We start from the raw sequence: 20,450 nt of genomic DNA, 5'->3' as shown, positions 1-20,450 counted from the left end.
TTTCACACAAGGGGAGACGGAGGCCCAGCGCCGTTTCGCAAGGGGCGAGGGCCACAGGGAGGGGCCGGCGGGGCTTGAACCCGGCCAGTCTGGCCGCCAGCTCCCCTGGCCACGGCGCGTCTCTGTGTGAGCAAGGATCAAAGGAGTCTTATTTTTTTTTTCCTGTCAGGGCATCTTTTCATTCGGTTGCTTTTTTAATTTCCTGCTTTCTCTGAGGAAGCCTCTGTGGCCACCGTCTCAGAAACGTCCCCGCGGCCCAGGACACCGGCTGTGACAGTCAGGGCCTGTGCTCCGCCCCCGTCCACAAGCTCCCCTGGGTCAGCAGTGGAAACCAGGACGTCGGTGTCCAGCAGGGGCAGCGGGTGCAGCCAGGGGAGCCCCGCCCCCCCTCGCAACAAGGCACCACGTCCCCATTAAAAAGCAAATCTTTACTTTAAAAGGCTGAATAGAATGAGCCTTACAGAAAGGTTACCAGCTGGTTAAATTTAGGGCAGGGAGGAGGCCCAGCCTGAGCCGGGGCACTGGGGCGGACTTCACCCTCAGCGCCGCGTCTCGGTTTCCCTTCCCGTCTGGCAGAGCAAGGCTGAGAGCCGCGGCCAGAGCTCTGCTTCCTTAGAACACGCAGCCGGGCCGTGGCCACCGCGGGCCGTGGCGCGTCGCAGCCAACACCCTCGCACAGTGGGCGGCAGGCGCCCAGCGCGGGCACTTTCTCCTTCGGGTGGCCGCCCGCACCCTTCAGGCACCTGCTCCCTGGAACTTGGAACTCTGACCCTTCACATTCATATGTTCCTGTGCCCCTGTACCCCCCACGCCCAGCCTGCCTGTCAGGGACCCAGGGACCCAGGGACCGCCCCCACCAGGGCAAGTGACTTTGGGCAAGTCACTAGGTCACAGGGATCTTGGCAACCTAGTCGGACAGCAAGGGACCCGGACAGGCCCATCTCCGGGGTGCCGTCCAGCTCTGACAGGCCGGGTGGGCCTCCATCCCGGGGCCAGACCGGACCCCAGCAGCCGGGCAGCGGCGACGGGAGCTGGGGACAGGCTGTGGGGACCTGACTGGCGACAGCATCCTGCCCTCCCTTGCAGGTGGCCTCCCTTGCAGGTTTTTTAAAATATTTTATTTATTTTTAGAGAGAGGGGAAGGGAGGGAGAGAGGGAAGGAAACATCCATGCGTGGTTGCCTCTCGCGCGCCCCCTGCTGGGGACCAGGCCTGCAACCCAGGCCTGTGCCCTGACTGGGAGTCGAACCGGCCACCCTTCGGCTCGCAGGCCGACACTCAGTCCACTGAGCCGCACGAGCCAGGGCTGCGTCCTGGGTCACCGAACACCCGCCCTTTCGGTGCCTGCCCGTGCGCAGCTTCTGCTTCCAGCAGAGGCAAAGGAACTGGAGGAATATTTGCAAAAGGCTGGGTTAAGTCAATATCTTATGTGCGTTAATGTGATGGCTCTCGGTGATGTTGGGGGGTTGAGGGAGGGAGCACGTGCCACAAAATGTGCAGAAGCTACTGAGGCGTCCCTGCAGGTAGCAAGCAGACCTGCCCCATTTCTCCGCCTCCAATGAGGGCATGACACCAGGCCTCCCCAAGGACAGAGGCCTTACCGCCCTCCGGCCTGCCCCATGGCCCCAAGGAACGGGCTTGGTTTCCAGGAAAGGCTGAAATAAGCGAGACAGGAAGCCTTGATCCATTACTCAAAAGGCGAACTAGCTGTGAGCAAGATGCCATGAGTCCAGTTAATGTGGTTCTCAAAGTGGGGTCCCCCGGAGCACCAGTGGGTTAGGGTTCAGGTTCTGAGGCTCCAACCGAGACTCGCCAGCATGAGATGCTCTGCGGCCGGGAGGGCGGGGACCCAGTGAGTAGCGCAGAGTCCCGGGTGACGGGGGAAGGCGGACAGGTGGGTCCTGGAAGCGCGGGGGCGGGTCCAGGCCCCCAAAACACACCTCCTTTCCCCAGGCTGTCTCGGCCACGCCCACTGTGCACACCAGCCTTTTTACTCTGAGTTTTCCGTTATTCACGTTACATGATGATCAAGCTCGGGCCCCAGGGGCTCACACAGTGGCACGTCCAACCCCAGTGGGGAGTCTGGGATTTAAGTCCCAGCCGCCCACCCTCCCTGGCCCCGCCCATGTGCTCTGGCCCCGCCCACACCCCACCCGGATGTGTTTTCCAGTCAGCGCCTCCCCCACCTCCTCCTCCACGGTGGACTGAGCCCTGGCAGCCTGCGGTTTGTCAGCTCTGCCTGCTCAGGCTTGGGGACAGGGCATGGGGAAGGGGACAAGGCTGGTGGGGCAGGAAGGGGTGATGGGAATGGCCGGGCACGGGGAGAGACGTGGGGGGCGGGAAGCGGCAGGGGCGGTGGGGGGCCGACGCAGGGACTGCGGAGCCTCCGGCGCAGCCGGGGGTGCCCGGCCTAGCGGGTCCCCTCCTGCAGACCACACCAGCCGGAGCCCGCAGCCACCGCGGTGAGGCCGAGCGAGGGCCGGGCTGGCGACCAACACCCAGCGAGGCCGCCAGGCGGGAAAGGGCCTGGCGCAGCGGACCCTGGCGGCTGGCAACGGCTCCGTCAGGCCCAGCGCCCTGGGCCCCGAGGCGGCCATGGAGGACCAACGGTGGGGGGCGGGAGGCCCTGCGCGCCCTGAGCCACACTCGGCGCGGACCTTCTAGGAGGCGACCTTGACCTGCCGCACACTCCCTCCTCTGCCCTGGCGCCCCCACACCGCCCAGCCCCTGCCCCGGGCCTCGAGCAAATGCGCTGACCTCCTTTGAAGGACACATTCCCCGACCGACCAGGAAGAGTCCAGCCAGGACCTGCTCCCGGGGAACAGCCGCCGCTGGCACCCGTGACTGCAAAGGTTTTCTTTGTAACTGGTTAAAAAGGAGAAGATATTTTTGGATTCTCATTATCAACATAAGAACACGCCATGGTACATTCTCCCAGAATCCTCCGGCCTCGGGACACCGCTGGGGCCCCCGCGGGTCACCCTCCCTCCCCGCAGGACACCCAGGGCCTCGGGCCCATTGCACCCGCGGCCCCTCCCGCTTCCCAGCCCGGCTCCCCCTCGGCTGGGGGCCTCCCACCTGCCGCTGGCCCTCCTCCCCGCCCTCTGAGAAGCAGCGCTGAGAACTGGGGACTTGTCCCTCTGCATTGCCCCTCATCCCGTGACCCTTCCAGCGCCGCATCGGGCTGGCCATCAATGACAACAGGGCACAGGCTCCGCCCATCCTCAGCCTGTCCCAAGGGCCTCTCAGTATCCCCTCATCTGCAGCAGGTGGCTTTGCCCCTGGGGTGCGCCGCACACTCCGCCTGGGCATGCCGGCACCTCGGGGACCCCTCCAGCTCTGAGCAGAGGCCATGTGCCGGCTGCTGAGAGGGGGCTGCAGACCCCAGGCCAGCACCGGGCCCCGAGCCCCAGGGGCCAAGAGGACCCTGCAGGACACACGCAGGCCTGGGCCAAAGCCTCCCCTGGGCCTTATCCCAATTTAGCCCCAGGTGGATGAGAAAAGTCCCACCAGGGGCTTCGAACAGATGGGGCAGGCTCCGGACCCCTGCCCAGCCCACCATCTGTCCTGACAGTCAACCGGTCTGCCTGGGCAGCCCCCCCTCCTGGCGCACCATCTGCCGGCCTGCCTGGCCCTCCTCCCGGCTCCACCAGGGCCCCCGGGAGGGGATGGGGCAGGAGCCAGGGCCAGACCTCGCTGCCTCCCACCCGCCCCATCTGGCACCCCTGCAGGGAAGGGGACAGTGGAGCCTGGCCAGGGCGCCTCCAAGGGCTGGGGCACCTCCTTCGGCCCAGGGAAGGGCAGAGAGAGGAGGCCAGGGTGGGAGAGGCTCGGCCTCGTCGGCCCCCCACCCCCCCACCAGGAAAGACCTTGCCGGCCAGCCCTCCTCTAGACCATCCGCGGGACTCAGCTCAGGGCCCGGCGCTGCTCTGCCCCCTCACACAACATGGGGCTCCCAGGGCCGGGGAGGAAAGTCACCTCTATCCACGGCCACGGGGCAGGCTGGTGAGCGAGCTGAGACACCAGGAGCCCAGCTCTGCCTCGGGGGCCAGCAGCCGCCCCCAGTCCTCCGGCCATTTGCTCAGAAGGAAACATGCTGAGGTGACGGGCCTGCCTGTCCGCTGGCGGCGCCGCCCAGCTCTCTGCCGCAGGGCCAGCCCTCGGGTGTGGCTGGGCCTTTCCCGGAGGGTCGGACACCAGGGCAGCCCGCAGGCCGTCAGCCCCGTTGGTCCCGCAAACCCCGCCCCGCAGCCTGTGCTGGGCAGCAGGCAGGACAGCACCAGCAAAGAGGGCGCCCAGCGGCCAGGGCCCCGCGGGGCTGCGGCGTCCCCTCCCCTCCCAGCAGGCAGCCAATCAGAGCCTGGCCCCCCTCCCCCCAGCACGACCCTCTGGCGGGACCACCCGGGAGAGAGGGCGGTCTTCCTGCCCACGCGCCAGTCCACTCACTCCAGGCATCGCGCCGCGCCCCCTCCCCCGGCCCCCACTCCCTGCGCGGCCGGAGCCTCGAACGCCCAACACGCCCACCAACTCGGCCCGCCCTCCAGTGACACCCGCCTGTCCTCCCAGCCTCGGTCCCACAGCGACATGGTCAGGGGGCGCAGATGCCCAAGCAAACGTCTGTTCTCCTTGTAGGCGCGGAGCCCACGGCCTGACCCAAGTCAGCGGGCACCACCGAGCCCGCCCCCGCGCACCCTGCGGGCACAGGAGCCTCCGTGCTCCCTGGGCTGCCCCGGGCCTGGCGGGAGGGTGTGGACAGTGGGACTAAGTGGGGACGGACTGTGGGAGACCCCAGGCGCCACCGAGACCAGACCTGGCCGATTCGTGGCTGGACGGCGCCACCTGGTGGGCACGCTGGAGACTGCAAAAGCCCAGCCGAGCTTTGGTTCCCCGCCCGGGAACGCTCCGTTCTGGGCTTCTTTCCCTTCGCCCCGCAGGACTCGGTGGAGATCGGAATCTCCGCCCTCTATCGCGACTCTGCTCAGACACGGCTGATGCCCACAGCGCCCAGTCCAAAGAGGAAAATAACCCCCGAAGAAAGAGCTTCTCTTCCACAAGCTCTCACCCCACAGCGAGCACTCCCGCCACCTGCTGTCCAAGGGAGAGCGCCCCCCCAGCCCCCCCCCCCCCCCCCCCACCCCCCCCCCCGTCACTGATGTGACCAGCACCGCTGGCCGGTGGCCGGCTGTCTGGGGTGGCAGGGGTGGGGATCAGAAGTCCTCGGCCAAGGAGGGGCAAGCCAAGCGTAAAAGAGAATAGAGAGTGCATTTGGCTGAAACATATGAAATACATAAAATAAATACACAGAAAAACGGGGGTGGGGGGGGAACAAAACCTCATCGGAAACCCATTGGTAGTAATTAGGGGCCCCAGTCTTGACTTTGAAAATTGTTGATTAAAAGAAAGGAATTAAGGATTCCTCTGTTTGAACTGTATTTCAGGGTCACCAGTTAATGCTGGTTAGTAAGGGCGATTTTTCCCCAACGCGAAATTCTAGCCGCGCATCACGAACGGGCGCCACCCTTGGGAAGCCGCCACTTGGCAAGCTCTGAGGAAGCGGTCATTTCTCTCCGCGGTCACGGGTGGACGAAGCCGCTGATGAGCGGCGTCGCGAAGCGCATGGGGGCTGCAGCCACCGGGCCACTGACCAGCTCCGCACCCCGGGCATGTCTCCTTGGAAACAGGCCCATCCCCAAAGGCTTCTGGCGAGAAGGTGAGCCCGAGTCAAACTTCCATTTCCAGGACACGGGGGGACAACAGGAGGCCCCAGGGCAGCAGGCAGGCCCAGGATGCGCGCGGCAGCTTCGCCACGTCATTGCATGGCTCGCCTGGCAGCTCTTCTTCGTGGTGATACGGAGCTGCTGATTTAGCTGCCTCTTATCTTTCCAGAAACCAGCGGAGCTGTGGCTGGCAAGCCCCGCTCTCACGGACACAGCGCTTTCTCCAGCCTCCGCAGGCCCCGTCCCCGCTGCGCCGCCGACGTCCCCAGAGCACGACTCCCTCGCTTGCGCCGCCAGGCAGGCCCCTCAGCTGCGCGTGCCCGCGGGCGGGCGCCCTGGGCTTGGTCCCGGTCCCCGCAGTCGGGGGCGTGTGGCGGTTACAGATTTCTGTCCACGACCCCGACCCCTTACCCAGCAGCGTCCAGGGCCCCCCTGCCACCCACGCTCAGTGCGGGTGCCGGACACATGCCGCGGAGCCGCAGCCCCCGGGAGTGAGGCAGGCTGCGACGGGGGTCCCGGGTTCCCGCTCTCCCGGCAGGGCGCCTGGGTTGAGGACGCTCGCGAAGGTCCCAGGGGCGGGGGCGCAAGGACTGCCACGCTGTCTCCCACCCCGTCAGAGCCGGGCGGGTCCCGGTGGCCGGGAGCGCGTGTTCTTTGCTCCGTGCGGGGCTCCAGCTCAGCCCCACGCACCGGCCTCGGCCGCCAACCGTCCTGCTGGCCGGCCACCCCGTGACGACGGGGGAGCCCAGCGAGGACGGCCAGGGGACCACGTGAAGGTGATCGCCTGCCCAAGGGCCTTCACCAAACAGAAGGGACGTTGTCCCTGGACCCAGATGGGGGAGATGAGCCGGGAGGGGCAGGCCTGGCAGTGACATGCTGGCTGTCCCTTATCCACCAGAGTGGCCAAAGGTGGCCCCTTATCCATCTGGGTACGTCTCCTCTCCATTATCACGGCATAAACATGTCCAAGCAGCTATAAAACAGACAGCTACGGAGATAGCAGGCCCTCCTGCAGCCCCGGGGAGGAAGACCCTGTGACAGCCCCAATAAACAGGGGCCTTATCTGCCATCTTCCTGGCACCCCAACCACCTTCGTACCTCCTAGAGCGCTGCCCTCGCCCTCCCGAGAGGTCACACGCTTCCGGGGGCCGGTGAGGGACCAAAGACAGACCCCAGGCCCTGCCCTGGCCGCCGGCCCCCTGCCCCCTGCCTGGCAGGGCTCAGCCTCTGGGACAACAGGAGAGGAGCGTTCGCACCGACACGCGGGGCTCGCTCTCTGGGGACACTGCGGGCCGGGTCCCGGGCACCCCTGGAGACCACAGCTATGGCCAGGAGCCAGCCAGCAGGAGGTCCTAGGAGATGACAGCAAACACAGTTTAACCCAAGACAGCGAAGCAGCAAGGGACAGTGACAATTCAGGGCTGAAGAAAAAAAGAGCCAAGCGATCAGCTATGTGGGGACGAAGGGCCTGGTGGCAACGTGACTTGCAAAACAGGTGGCGGCGAGCCGTGCGCTCCTCCCCAAGGGGGACGGGGGCGTCAGCCAAACACAGGACAGATGTTCCACCAGACCTGCGGGCCAGCCACGACAGGGGAGGGTCCTGGGTGCCCCCCGTGTGAGGGAAGCAGACCCACAAACTCACAAGGGCAGAGAAGGTGACAAGAGGTTCAGCAGAAGAAACGGAGCAAATGGGGACCCGCTCCTGGGTCGGGGCGCAGGGCCGGGCCGGGCCCTTCCCCCATTTGGCGGGAGGACAGGGGCGCAGAGGGCCAGGAGCAAGCTCGCCTTTATAAAACTTTGGTGGACGCTGAGATCTTTTTCCAGGTGAAAGGGCAAGGGGCAACGCTGGCAAATTTAGAGACCGCGTCACTCGGGGGCTGAGATGCTGGGCCAAGGGGGCAGCCGAAAAGCAGCCCCCCGAACTCTCTCCCTGTCTCTCTCCCTCCCCCTCTCTCTCCGCCCATCTCTCTCTCTCTAACCCTCCCCACCAGCTCCACCCCCCCTCCCCGCCCCACCCCCGAGGAGGCAAGCCCACGTCCCCAGCCCTCCTACCCACCCCCATCCCGGGGTCTGGAAGGGGGTGGCCCGCGTCCCCTGGACCCCCACAGCGCTGCTCCGGAGGGAGGGCACAGGCTGTGAGGAACGAGCGTGCCCATGTCCCCCGAGAGCCCTGCCACACGCGGCACGTAATCCTGTTAAAATATTAATCCTCACTTAGCCGGCCGGAGGCAAGGCAGCGGCTGAGATAAAGCCCCTGAGAAGTAATAAAAGTCCAGGGCGATTGATAAAGCGAACCTTCGCGCTAATAAAACCTGCCGTCGGAAGGTCGGGCCAGGCCCCCGGAGCCGGGTTGGCCATCAGCGGGCAGGTGCCAGCCTCAGTGGCCCCGGGGGCAGGGGCGGGGTGCTCGTGGGGGGCCTCCCAGTCTCTCCAGGGGAGAGAGGCCCCCAGGGGGAGTCGCCATCCTTGGGGCAGCCCGTGGCTGGAGCCCCACGCCACCGCGGTCCTCCTGAGGGCATCGGGCCCGGGGCTGCGTGGTGGCCGGGAGGGCAGGACCCTGCTGCGTACCCAAAGGGCAGGCAGGGTCGGCCGGGGGCGTGGCCACGGTGGGGCCCTGCAAACGCCGCCATGCGGGCTGTCGTTCGGACATTCAGCGTCAGCAAGCGCCCACTGTGTGCTGGGCCCCGGGCCGGGGGCCGAGGCCACCGCGTCCCTCCCAGCCCCGTGGGAGACGCAGAAACCCGTGCGTGGCATTCACTCCTACCAGGCTACGAATGAGAACGGTGGCACTGCCAGGGGGCTGGCCTTGAGAGGGACAACGCCCGGCATGTCCCCGACCCCAGAGGAAGCCGGCACAGGGCTGGGCAGGCTGCGCCTTCCCCGCGGGAGCGCCGTGCACGGCTGAGCCGCACGGGTCCACGTGCACCTGTGCATGCGGCACACCCACCGGTCCCCGCCCGGGCCGAGGAGGCCTCTGGGTCACGTCCTCCAGGGCCCCGAGGACCCCTGAGCAAGAAAAGCAGCGGGCAGGCAGCTGAGCGCTTCCCGCCACATCCCCACGGAGTGACCTCAGCACCTGACCCAGCGCGGCGCGCAGTCAGCCCGTGACACTGCATGGGGCCTGGACCGGCCCCTCTCGCGCTACACATCCGCCTGGCTTGGCTGGGGGGCCACAGCTTCAGGAACAGCTGGGGTGACAACTTTAAAATGTGTTACCAACACCCGGGCTGCAAGGAGCGCCCCCAGCACCCAGCTCCTGGTCCCTAAGATCTCCAGTGAAAGGTCCCGAGGCCCCTCGAGAAAGGGCCGGCTGGGACCGGGGGTACGAGGTGAGCCTGGGATGTCCCGAGTGCCAGGAAGCAAGGGAACAAGACGATGAGGCTGCGTCAAAGGGGTGCGGGAGCCGCAGAAGGCCCCCGGCGGCAAGGGCAGGCGAGTCGAGCAACGAGAGAGACGAAGCGGCGCTGGGCTGCGACTCCAGCGCAGAGCAAACAGCCCCGAGTCCATCCCGATGCGCGCGATCGAGGGATCGAGCGGACCGAGACACGCGGAGAAGATGCGCGTCCCGGAGGGACTCAGAATGCCGCCCCGCTGCTCGGCCCCGGGACATGGGGCGGGACCGCTCCCTCCCGAGGTGCAGCGGCAAGGACGACTTGCCTTCCGAAAAGCAGAGGGTGGAAAGGGAAGGTAGGACAGAGTAGTGTTACGGGGTAGAAAACTGGCAGGCATAACCTTGGCCAGGGGACCGAGGTCACGGCGACAGCGATCAGCCACGGTGATGGCTTGTGCCCTGCTGGGCTGTGATAAGAGGGCACTTGATCCCGGCGGGAAGCGGGGGCCTCCAAGGACCCCAGGCTAATCAAGAGAAAAACATCCGATAATCCCGCCTGTGGAACAGTCTGCAAAATGCCTGGCCAGCCCTCCTCAGAACTGCCCTTGTCACCAAAAACGAGGCCAGTCTGGCAAACAGTCACAGCCAAGAAGCACGCAAGGAGACGCAGGGAGTCTGTGGAACGAGGGTCCCGGTACGGAGCGAGGACGTCCGCCCGGGCGGGGGCAATCCGAGCTAAGGCTCACATTATCAGCGTTGGCTCGTCAACTGCGCGGCGGCTCGGCCTGCGGCAAGGCGTTAATGACGCGCCTGGGTTGTATGGAAACTATCTTTGCAACTTATCCCTGCACCTAAAATTGTTCTAATGTAGTTTATTTTTTTCAATGTTTTGCCTAATCCGGAAGCGTCACAGATGTTTGCATAAATTTTCCCTCTGTGTATCTATTCACCCACCCAATATGCACTGAGCCCGCACCTGGGCTGGCACTGTGCTGGGCTTGCAGGACAACAGGGGACAAGACAGGCCCCGTGGGCTCAGGGGGGCTCAAGCTACTTCCCACCTGAAGGACGGCCGGAGGGCAAGGGAGCGGAGAGAGCCACGAGGACAAGCATAAACTCAGAAAGTCTACAGGAAATAGCACGCACGGCGAGGTCCAGGAAGGGCCTGAGCACGCTGTCCCTCCCCGCCGGCTGTGGAGCCGATGAACGACGCCCGCCCACGTGGGGGCTGAGAGAGGAAATCGTGAACCGGGAAGCCTCCTAGCCTCTCTGACTTAATACTTGAGGACCCTACTGAGCACCGATTAGGCCGCCCAAAAGGAGTAGAAAATAAAACCTAATGAAGGTAGTGGGGCAGAGGAAATGCGGAACAATTACCCGCGTCAACCACTCCCGAGGGCAGGCGGACGGTCGGAACTCATAGCCCCTCTCTAGGTCCTGAGCCCCAAGGAAATAATGTGAGTGTAAAGGAAAAAAAGCCAGTGCTGCCAAGGTACCCACAGCTGCCCCATTGGAAAGAAAAAAGAAAAACCCAACAGCCCCACAGGGTCCTAAGTGGCGGTAAACTCATGGCGTCTAGACGTGGTTCCAAGGGGAGGTGCGGAGCCTGGATTCACGGCCCAGCTCCTCCACTCACTGAGTGACCGTCTACCGCTGCCTGCCTCAGTTTCCCCACCCGTAAGAAGAGGATGTCACTAACTCCTGCCTTCAAGCACTCCTGCTGGAATGTGATCGTGGGTAAAAGCCACGCTTGCGCTAGGGGATGAGGGAAGAAAAAGAGAGCTGACGGAGGCCGAGCTAAGGAGCCCCGAGAAGGGCAGGGCGAGCAGGAGGCACCCCCGCGCTCCGATGGGCCAGGAGGGGCCGTGCAGGGCGGGGACAGAATCGGGTCCCTCACCGCCGCCCCACACGCGCCTGCCCAGGCCCAGCTCCGCCCCCAGGCAGCCCTGCCTGTGCCTCCCGGGCCTCACCCCGGACCACGGGGCAGCCCCTCCCTCGTCCCCCGGGCCCCTTGGGCGCTGGTAGCAGCGAACCCGCCCCGTGCCTCCCTCCGAAACCCTGCAGCGCCTCCCGCAGCCATCCTCCCATCCTCCCATCGTCGCGTCCTCCTATCCTCGTCTCAGCCTGCGTCCCGCTGACAGCGACGCAAACCCCAACCCTGTGCGGACTCTCTCGGCGGGCCTGCGGCGGGCCGGGCAACCCTGGGCTCCTCCGGGGGCCTGCCCCGCGGAGCCCCTCCCCATCGCGCCCAGTGGGTGTGGAGGGGGCGGTGCCTCGGAGCTCTGGGCGGCAAAACTGGGGAGTGGAAGAGATGGAATGTCACGTGGTACTTTCTTCGACTCCATTGGCCAGGGTATGGTCATGTGACTGTGTCTCCCTGAAGGGAATGGTGGGAAATGTAGTCTTTATTCTTGGCAGCCATCTTGTTCCAAAGATAGAGTTTACATTAAATTCCATTTTAGATATTAGATTGTATTAGCATAAAATCCAGGCTCCTCCACGACCCGCCTCCCGGCCTCAAGCTGGAGCACTCCCCTCCTCCACCACATTTCCAGTCGCTGGTCCTCCAGCGGCCTCCCCTCTGACCACCCGACCTTTGGTGATACCATTGCCCCAGCTGCTTGGACTCGAACTGGACGTCCCCCTGGATTGCTTCCTTTTCCGTCTCCCCCACGAGCAGTCTGGGGGTGGTCTCCAAATTCCCTTCCCCACCTGCCACTCCCACAACCGCCACCCAGGTTCAGGCCACCAGCACCTCCCGCGGGGACAGCAGCAGTCACCTCCCGGCTCAGCAGCACTCGACATCCATTCCTTTTTCACGCCGACCACCATCAGCCTACAAATGGGGCAGCTTCTCTTTTAATGTCAGATCTGTCAGTGCCACTGCCTCGCTTCAAAGCTCCCGGGGCTCGGGATGCGGGACTGCGTGCCAGGTCCTCGGGGCGCCCCGCCGAGCCCTGCTGCCCCCTGCCCCCAAGTCACCTCGACCCCAGTACTCGCCCGGACACTGGACTCGCCCTCCCCTGCCACACTCTCGGGAGGCCCTGCCCACTGCCTATCGGGTGCTGCTCCCCGAGCCCCCTGGGGCCCTCCCATCTAGTCTCCCTGCTGTATTTGCTTTGGGTGAGTCTCACTAGCTTATTCTTTAAGGACTTTATTTATTGGGAAGGGAGGGAGAAAGAGCGGGAGAGAAACATCAATGCGCGGTTGCCTCTCACGCGCCCCCTGCTGGGGACCTGGCCCACGACCCAGCCCTGTGCCCTGGCTGGTAGCTGAACCCACGGCCCCTCGCTTCGCAATCCGGCGCTCAGTCCACTGAGCTGCACCAGCCAAGGCTGGTTTATTACGCAGCCACTTCCGTCTGCTTCAGGGCCAGGTTCCCAGAACGTAGCACAGTGCCTGGCACATACAATGAGCTTCACAAGGTAGGTAGGATTATTCACCAATGTCATCCCAATAAATTTAATTTTTGAAAAAAAGTTGGTAGGGAGAGAGCGAGACGCAGAAAGAAAGGACCAGAGAGAGCTGTGCACTGCGCTCAGGGCCCCTCTCACACTCGCCCCAGGTCCCCGTCGGCGCGGGTGACACAGGAGCCCCCTCTTCTGACCACCGTGCTGGCCAAGTCCATCCAACGAGACCGCCCACACCCGCGTGCCTGTCTGAGGAGCCACGGCGCCCGAGGGGGAGGTGCAGCCGCGCATCGGGGGGGCTCTGCCTGCCCTGTCCCCGGAGGCCGCCTACCCTCGGGGGGCAGGGGAGAGCTGCCCCTGGGCTGGGGCTCCCCGCCGACAAGGCCGGCCCTGGCTGGGCTGCTGGCTCTCAGCTCCTGCACGCTGGGAGGCTCACCCACAGCCCTGGCCCGGGCAGGCCTGAGGTCCACACCCCCCAAAGGCTGCCCCGAATTAGGGGCCCTGGAGTCACCGCGAGCAGGACGCGGGGGCGGAGAGTTGCCACAGAGCTGGGGGGGAGACTAGGCCATCCCGGGCCGTGGGCCCCTCCTCCCCTCCAAGCCCACAGGGCTGTCCCCGCCCTCCCTGAGACCACACACACACACACACACACACACACACACACAGGGCCCGCGGGGGGAGGGGCCCGGGCCATAAAGGCAGGCCAGGCCAGAGGAGGCCCTCTCTCTGAGACACGGGTGAGTGCGGTCTCATTTTCCGATTCCCAGGATAAGGCCGGCCGGGGACTTTGCTCTGCTCCCTGGCAGGAGCGCGCCCAGCTGCAAGTGCCTCCGGAGGAACCACCATGAGCCGCTCGGCAGTCCTCCTGGCCGCGGCTCTGGCCGCCCTCCTGGCCCCCGGGGCCGCGCTGCCCGTCCGCCGGCAGGGCCCCCGGCACAAACTGCTCCTGGTGTCCTTCGACGGCTTCCGCTGGGACTACGACCAGGACGTGCACACCCCCAACCTGGACACCATGGCGCGTGAGGGCGTGAAGGCCCGCTACATGACCCCTGCCTTCGTCACCATGACCAGCCCCTGCCACTTCACCCTGGTCACTGGTGAGTGCCGGCCTTGGGTCGGGCCTGGGGGCGGGCGGGGGCGCTGAGAAACCAAGGAAACCAGGGCGTGCACACAGCCCGCCCCGTGGGTCCCCGCGTGGAGACAAGGCTGCGCGGACAGAGCGCGGCCCAGGGGGCCGTCAGCAGCCCTCACCATTGGTGCAGCTGATAAGGGGCAAACGCACACAGGCAGTGGCTTCTTTTTACGTGGTGACCGCAGCCAAGGTGACGACCCGGAGGCCTCTGGAGGCGGCGGATGAGGTTCAGAAAGGCCCGCGGGGAGAGCCTGGGGCTCCTGCTGTCTCCGCTGCCCGCCCCACCGCGCCCCCAGACGCCCTGGAGTGAAAACCCGGGAGGGCAGGGCCCTGACAGAGGCTCTCCCCGCCTCGCCCAGCCTCAGCCGCCGGGTGTCCCGTGGCTTACGGCTGCATCTCTGCGATCCCTGAGCCTGTCACGCGACTGTCTCCCGTCTCTCTCTCCCTTGTTTTTTTTTAAGATTTTATTGATTTCCTTTTAGAGAGAGGGGAAGAGAGTGAGAAAGAGAGGGAGAGATTCATGCAAGAGGTACATCGACAGGCTGCCCCTCGCACACCCCCGACCGGGGGCCTGGCCGCAACCCAGGCCTGGGCCGTGACCGGGAACCTCTTCTTTTTGTAAGAACAACGGTCGCTGAATTTAAGGCCCCCAGCCCAGAATGCCCTCATCGTAACCACCAATTCCATCGCAATGGCCCTATTTCCCAACAAGATCACGTCCTGAGGCGCTGGGGGGCGGCACTTTATTCCACGTAGACGGCTCGTCCTCACGTGAGCGTCTCCGTGGCCCGAGCCCCTGATGGCCCAGGTGCGTGTGACACGCACAGACAGGAGCCACGCGCTGTCCTCTCTGCACATTGCCACTTTACTTAACATGTCACAAGTGGGGAGGGAGAGGCGGGGGACACAGCTGTCATGGTCCCTCCTCTGGTACCTTCTGAACTCACATGGGTGCATTTCCCAAGGAAAAAACAAACTTAAAAAGATGCCTCAGGGACCTCCACCTGGTTTGCTTAGACGCCTGCCTCGGACGCTGTGCTGCGGCCAGACCGTAATTTCTCTTGCCAGTTCCCTCCCGAGAGCAACCCGGGTCGTGCCTGATCTTTTGCTAAAACAAGCAAGGCTGCAAGCGACCCGCCGCACGCGTGTGCCCGTACACGTGCCAGGGAGCGGCAGGATGTAGCGGGGCTGCTGGGTCCGAGGGCGCGGGCCTGTGGCTGTGTGTGACAAAGTCTGCCCCGCGGCCCCTCTGGGGGGCCGCTCCCCACCCTCCCACGGCCCCTCTGCCGCCTCCCTCCCCCCCAGGCAAGTACATCGAGAACCACGGCGTGGTCCACAACATGTACTACAACACCACCAGCAAGGTGAAGCTGCCCTACCACGCCACGCTGGGCATCCAGAGGTGGTGGGACAATGGCAGCGTGCCCATCTGGATCACGGCCCAGAGGCAGGTGAGGCTGCTCCCACCCCCCCGGACGGCGGAGGGGAGCGGGGTGGGGGAGGCCGCGACCCCGCGGGCCCCGAGGCAGGCAGGCGGCAGGTAATCATCAGGACCCACCGGCCGGCTCCACGGCCCTGCCGGGTCCGTCCCGGAGCCCTGGAGCCAGGAGGGACGGCCCCATCGTCCAGCGTAGAGAAAACTACACCTTTGGACCCTTGGCACCCAGGGAGGGGGGCCCGCACAGCAAAAGAACCCACACTCCCAAAAGGCAGGTAGCGATGACTCGGCTGCGTCCCTCCCGCTCCGGCAGCCCTCTCGGGGCTGGGCAGGTGAATTCCAGGGACAAAGATGAAGTAGCAGGTGGGGCGTAGTGTCGGCCCAGGAGATCCACCGTCCCGCAGCGCTCTGGGGGCTTCCTGGCCCCAGGCGTGTGATTCTGGTCACCCCGCCCAGTGCAGGGCACCGCTCCAGCGCGAGTCCCCCGTCTCCGGAAGGAGCTGCCGGACGCCAGGCTCGGTCGCAGGGAGGCGAAGCTGGGAGCGCGGCCTGGGGGGCCGGGCGGGCGGGCGGGCACACGTGGACAGACGGCTGGGAGGACAGGTGGACCCGTAAGTGAGGTAGCAGGTGGCTGATGGAAGGACGGACGGACGCATGGCCAGGGTGAAGGCTGGAAGGGACAGGCAGTGGGACGTGGTAGAGGGGCCGACGACACAGGCCTGGGCGTGACTGCGGCAGGGAGAGGCCGGGCTGCAGGCCAGAGAGGGTGGGGGTGCTATCTGGGCATCTTATCCTCAGGGCGGCGACCTGGGGCGCCGCGGCGGTGAGGACGCTGCGTATCCAGGACCCTTGTCTATCCCTTATCTCATTTGTGCTGAGTCCACCGCGCACCTGCTCTCTCCTCTATAAAATCACTATCGGCCTCAGATAAGAGCTATGGAACGCTTTCCAGAAAATAAAAAGGCTGGCCCTGGCTGGCGTGGCTCCGTGGACTGAGCGCCAGTTCCATTCCCAGTCACGGCACAGGCCTGGGTTGCAGGCCAGGCCCCAGTAGGGGGCGCACACGAGGCAACCACACATGGATGTTTCGCTCTCTTTCTCCCTCCCCTCTCTCTAAAAATAAATAAAATCTTTAATAATAATAATAATAATAAGTTAAAAGGCCTGTAGCAGCGGTTCGGAGCAGGGGTGGGTTGGGGGCAAACAGCAGCCCCGGGCCGCGCGGGAGCCGGTCCGCGGTGGGCGCGTGTGTCAGTGCTGCCTCTCCCGCAGGGCTTACGGACCGGCTCCTTCTTCTACCCCGGCGGGAACGTCACCTACCAGGGCACGGCCGTGACGCTGAGCCGGAAGGAAGGCATTTTGCACAACTACAAAGACGAGAAGGAATGGAGAGCCAACATCGACACCGTGATGAAGTGGTTCACGGAGGAGGGCCTGGACCTGGTCACACTCTACTTCGGGGAGCCGGACTCCACGGGCCACAAGTACGGCCCCGAGTCCCAGCAGAGGAAGGACATGGTGGCGCAGGTGGACCGGACGGTGGGCTACCTCCGTGACAGCATCAGGCGCAGCGGCCTCGAGAGCAGCCTCAACCTGATCATCACGTCCGACCACGGCATGACCACCGTCAACAAGGCGGCCGGCGACCTGGTGGAGTTCCACAAGTTCCCCAACTTCACCTTCAAGGACATCGAGTTCGAGCTCCTCGACTACGGGCCCAACGGGATGCTGCTCCCCAAGGACGGGCAGCTGGAGAAGGTCTACGAGGTCCTCAAGGACGCGCACCCCAAGCTCCACGTCTACAAGAAGGAGTCCTTCCCCAAGTTCTTCCACTACGCCAACCACCCCCGGATCACGCCGCTGCTCATGTACAGTGACCCCGGCTACGTCATCCACGGGGTGAGCTGCCCACAGGAGGCGTGGCCGGGGGCCCCTTTCCTGGGCTGCAGGGTCTCCCCCTCCCTATAAGGAGCACCCCCATTTCTGGCTAGTCGCCAGTTTGAGGGGCACTGACCACCAAAGGGACGCAGTCATCACCGCGCCGTAGGAGTGTGTGTGCGCGTGTGCATGTGCATGCATGTGTGTGCAAGTCTTCTGCCTGTGTGCGTGTTTATATGTCCATACATGTGTGTGCGTCTGCATGTTTGCATGCGCGCGCGCGCATGCGTGCCTATGGGTGAAGTGTCAAAATATCAGCCATAAGAGCGACAGGGATGAGGCAGAGCGAGAGGGCCGACCCCCCAAGGCCAAGGGGGGGCTGACGGCGAACAAGACGCACGGTAGGGGCATGGGACCCAGGAAGAAAGTCCTGAAGGGGCAGGCGGTCACCGGGGGCCCGGGGCGCTGCCTGCGGACAGCAGCCCCACCCTGTATACTGGGGCCCCCGTTCACGTCGCCCGCTCTGCCGGGGGCTCTCTCGGCAGGGGAACTGAGGCTCGGAGCCCCGCCTGTCCCCACGCGCGCACCCCTGTGGGAGCCCCCGCCCTTGTCCCTGCGGGGGAGGGGGAGTTGTGGCGCGCGCGGGCAGGCGGCACGCGTCCCCAGGAGCGCTCAGGATGCTCCCCCGCAGAGGCTGAACGTGCAGTTCAACAACGGGGAGCACGGCTTCGACAACGGCGTCATGGACATGAAGACCATCTTCCGGGCCGTGGGCCCCAGCTTCCGGCGGGGCCTGGAGGTGGAGCCCTTCGAGAGCGTCCACGTGTACGAGCTGCTGTGCCGGCTGCTGGGCATCGTGCCCGAGGCCAACGACGGGCACCTCGGCACCCTGCTGCCTGTGCTGGCGCCCGAGGGCGGCACCGGGCGCCCCAGCACCCCGCCGCCCACAACCCGCTCAGGTGAGGTGCCGCCCGCCGCCGGCACCCGTTCCGCCAGCGGCGGGGGGTGCCGGTGCCGTGGGGAACAGGGCGCCCCCGCCAACTGCGCGACTGCCTCCTCCTTCCCTGTCCCTGACATGCCCACAGCGCTTGGCACCGTGCGGAGCACGGCCGCCCACCACCAGCGCAGGAGGGGGGCCGCCGGGCGTGGGCATGTTCAAGACAGGGAGGCTGAGGGCCAGAGAAAGGGCTGCCTGCCTGGGGCCAGGTCTTCTGCGGGGGAACTCCCTCCGGGCTCCTGGTCCCATGGAACCCGCGTTCCCCCGGGGTCACTCAGGGGGGTTCTTCCCGGAGTGGTCCTCTGCCGCCCTCCCACTCCCATCCCCTCCCCCCTGCCCCGCCTCAGGGGCGAGGGCCGCCCGCCCGGGAGCCGGGCCGCCGCGGGACCGGTGCGCACGGCAGGGAGCCCGAGAGGGGTGCTGAGACATGAACTCAGGGGGCTCGCGGGGCGGCCCCGGGCACCTTGCCCGCCCTGGAGGAGTCGGCGTGAGCGACCTGCTCCCCTTCCCGCGTTCACCGGGTCCTCCACCTTTCCTTCCTTAGGCACCGCCCTCCTGCCCGGCGGCTGCCCACCTTTGATGGCGGGGCTGCTGCTGGCCACGATTCTTCTGGCCAAGGTCGCATGATGCCCCACTGCTCCAGGTCAGAGGGCCGGGGGTGGCGGCGGGGGAGGGAGGGAGGAGGATGGAGGGAGGGTGGGACCCGTCGAGCCCCGTGGACCTGGGCCCCGCCCCGCCACGGAGAGGGGTCAGTCCTCAGACCTGGGCAGCCCCTTTGAGCCTCTCTCCTCGGGCGTGGCAACCAGGGAACAACCCAGAAGCTGTCGTGGGGGGGTGGCTGCAGGGCAGGGTCCCTGGAACACCAGAGGCCGGCCCCGCCGAGCCCGGGGCGAGTCCCAGCCGGGAAGAGCAGCTGTGGGGCCCGCGGAGGGGCTGGCTGCTGGCGGCTCTGGAGGAGAAGGAAGCCCGGCGGCTCGGAGGCTGGCACGCGAGGGCAGGCACAGGACAAGCTGGCCCCGGGGCAGAGTCGGGGGCTGCCGGCTCGGCCGCAGGGAGCCCCCGGCTGAGGGGGTGCAGGGGCGTGCCGTGGTCTGACGCGGAAGCGTCAATGAACGCAGGGCGCCCGGGCAGGCGCTCGGGAACAGAGTGGGCTTGGCCAGTGGGGAGGCCGCTCTGAGGTCGGCAGGATGAGGAAGGGGCAAAGCGAACAGAGTCGAGGCGCCTTTAAGGGCTGGACCAGGGAGGGCAGAGCCCTTTACTGAGACGTGAGGAGGCTGGGGACGGCACTGGCCGAGAAGAGCTGGGTCACCGCATTGCTCATCGCCCACCTCCACCCCCAGGCCCTCACCTCCTCGCAGACCCGCCCTCATCCACCCAACCCCTCTGCTCGACCGGCACCCCTGGCTCTTCCAGGCCCACTGGGAGGCGTCGGGAGCTGCCGCAGAGGCCCGAGCCCGCCCTCCCGCTGGGACGGACGGCGCAGGACACGACGCAGCTTTACCCCCAGGTGCCCAGGGACAGCGCTTGGCTTGCCTCTGAGACCCCACAGCCCAGCCCAGGCTTGGTCATCATGGGGCTGGCGGCATGGCCTCCACCAAAGTGTGGGTTCCGCAAACGCACAGGCCGGCTGCCAGGCACACCGAGCCCAGACCTCCCGGCCTACCCCGCCCCACGCCCCGCCCCGCCCCGGCCCCTGCTCCGGTCCCCTGCCCTCGACCTCCCTCCACCTCGGTTCCTGGAGGGGCCAGGGCAGGCGGTGGGGGAGGCTTCGCCCCTGCCCCTTGCGCACCAGGCCGGGAAGCACACCAAGGGGAATAAAGGACAAGTCTGGTGGTCCTGAGGTCACCCTGGCCAACATGGGTGTGACTCTTTTTCTCTCAAGCCGACTCTTTCCAGGCTTTCCAGGTGGCCCCGGTGCATCATAAATTCCTGATTTCTTGGGAGGAAGACAAACAAAAGGGAGCCCGTTCGTTCTGGCTGTGGGGGCGGTGGGGCGGGGGGGTAGCAGGTCCTGGTTGGGCGACCAGGGAGAGGCGGTGAGAGCGAGGCCTTCACGTTAAAAAGAAAAAGGGCTGGGGGAAGAGAAGGCTGTTCTTGAAGTGATGGGAAACCTGAGTCTCTAAGCCACACTCTGCAGCAAAAAAAAAAAAAAAAAAAAAAAAAATAGTGAAAACGGCAAATAGCAAACTGCCATTGGTGGGGAAGCAGAGAGAAGTGCACGCACCTGTGTTTGTCTTCCGTGCCAAGGAACAAAACGTGCCCCTGGAGCGCTCTCCAGAGAGTGGGCGCTGACCGGCTGCACAGAGGGGCTGGGGGGCCAGGCCCGGAGCACTGTTAGGTCCTGCGCCCCGCAACGCGGGCCCGAATTGAATCGGTGTGAGCGTGCCTTCCCGACTAGTTCAGGGGAGGGGACGGGAGGGGAGGGGAGGGAAGGGGAAAGAAGAAAGAAAGAAGAAAAAGAGAAAGAGAAAGGAGGGAGGGAGGGAGGGAACCGGTCTAGCCAGGCCTCCCCATGTGAAATTGGGAAGGAAGGGAGGCGTGCCACATG

The 20,450-nt window shown here is 65.5% G+C and overlaps 1 protein-coding gene across 1 annotated transcript; it reads left to right on the top strand.

Moving 5' to 3' along the window:
- Positions 1–13,301: 13,301 nt before the first annotated feature.
- On the top strand, positions 13,302–18,529 carry ENPP7 (ectonucleotide pyrophosphatase/phosphodiesterase 7). Its single transcript, XM_054593082.1, has 5 exons — positions 13,302–13,554; positions 14,895–15,040; positions 16,300–16,926; positions 17,597–17,864; positions 18,447–18,529. The coding sequence occupies exons 1-5, from the start codon at positions 13,302–13,304 to the stop codon at positions 18,527–18,529; spliced, it is 1,377 nt and encodes a 458-aa protein (XP_054449057.1).
- Positions 18,530–20,450: the final 1,921 nt, after the last annotated feature.

This window comes from Pteronotus mesoamericanus, unplaced genomic scaffold (genome assembly GCF_021234165.1).
Source record: "Pteronotus mesoamericanus isolate MK-2021 breed Mesoamerican mustached bat unplaced genomic scaffold, CSHL_Meso_final scaffold_408, whole genome shotgun sequence".
NCBI classification, from domain to species: Eukaryota; Metazoa; Chordata; class Mammalia; order Chiroptera; family Mormoopidae; genus Pteronotus; species Pteronotus mesoamericanus.
This window is presented reverse-complemented; position numbering and strand designations above follow the sequence as displayed.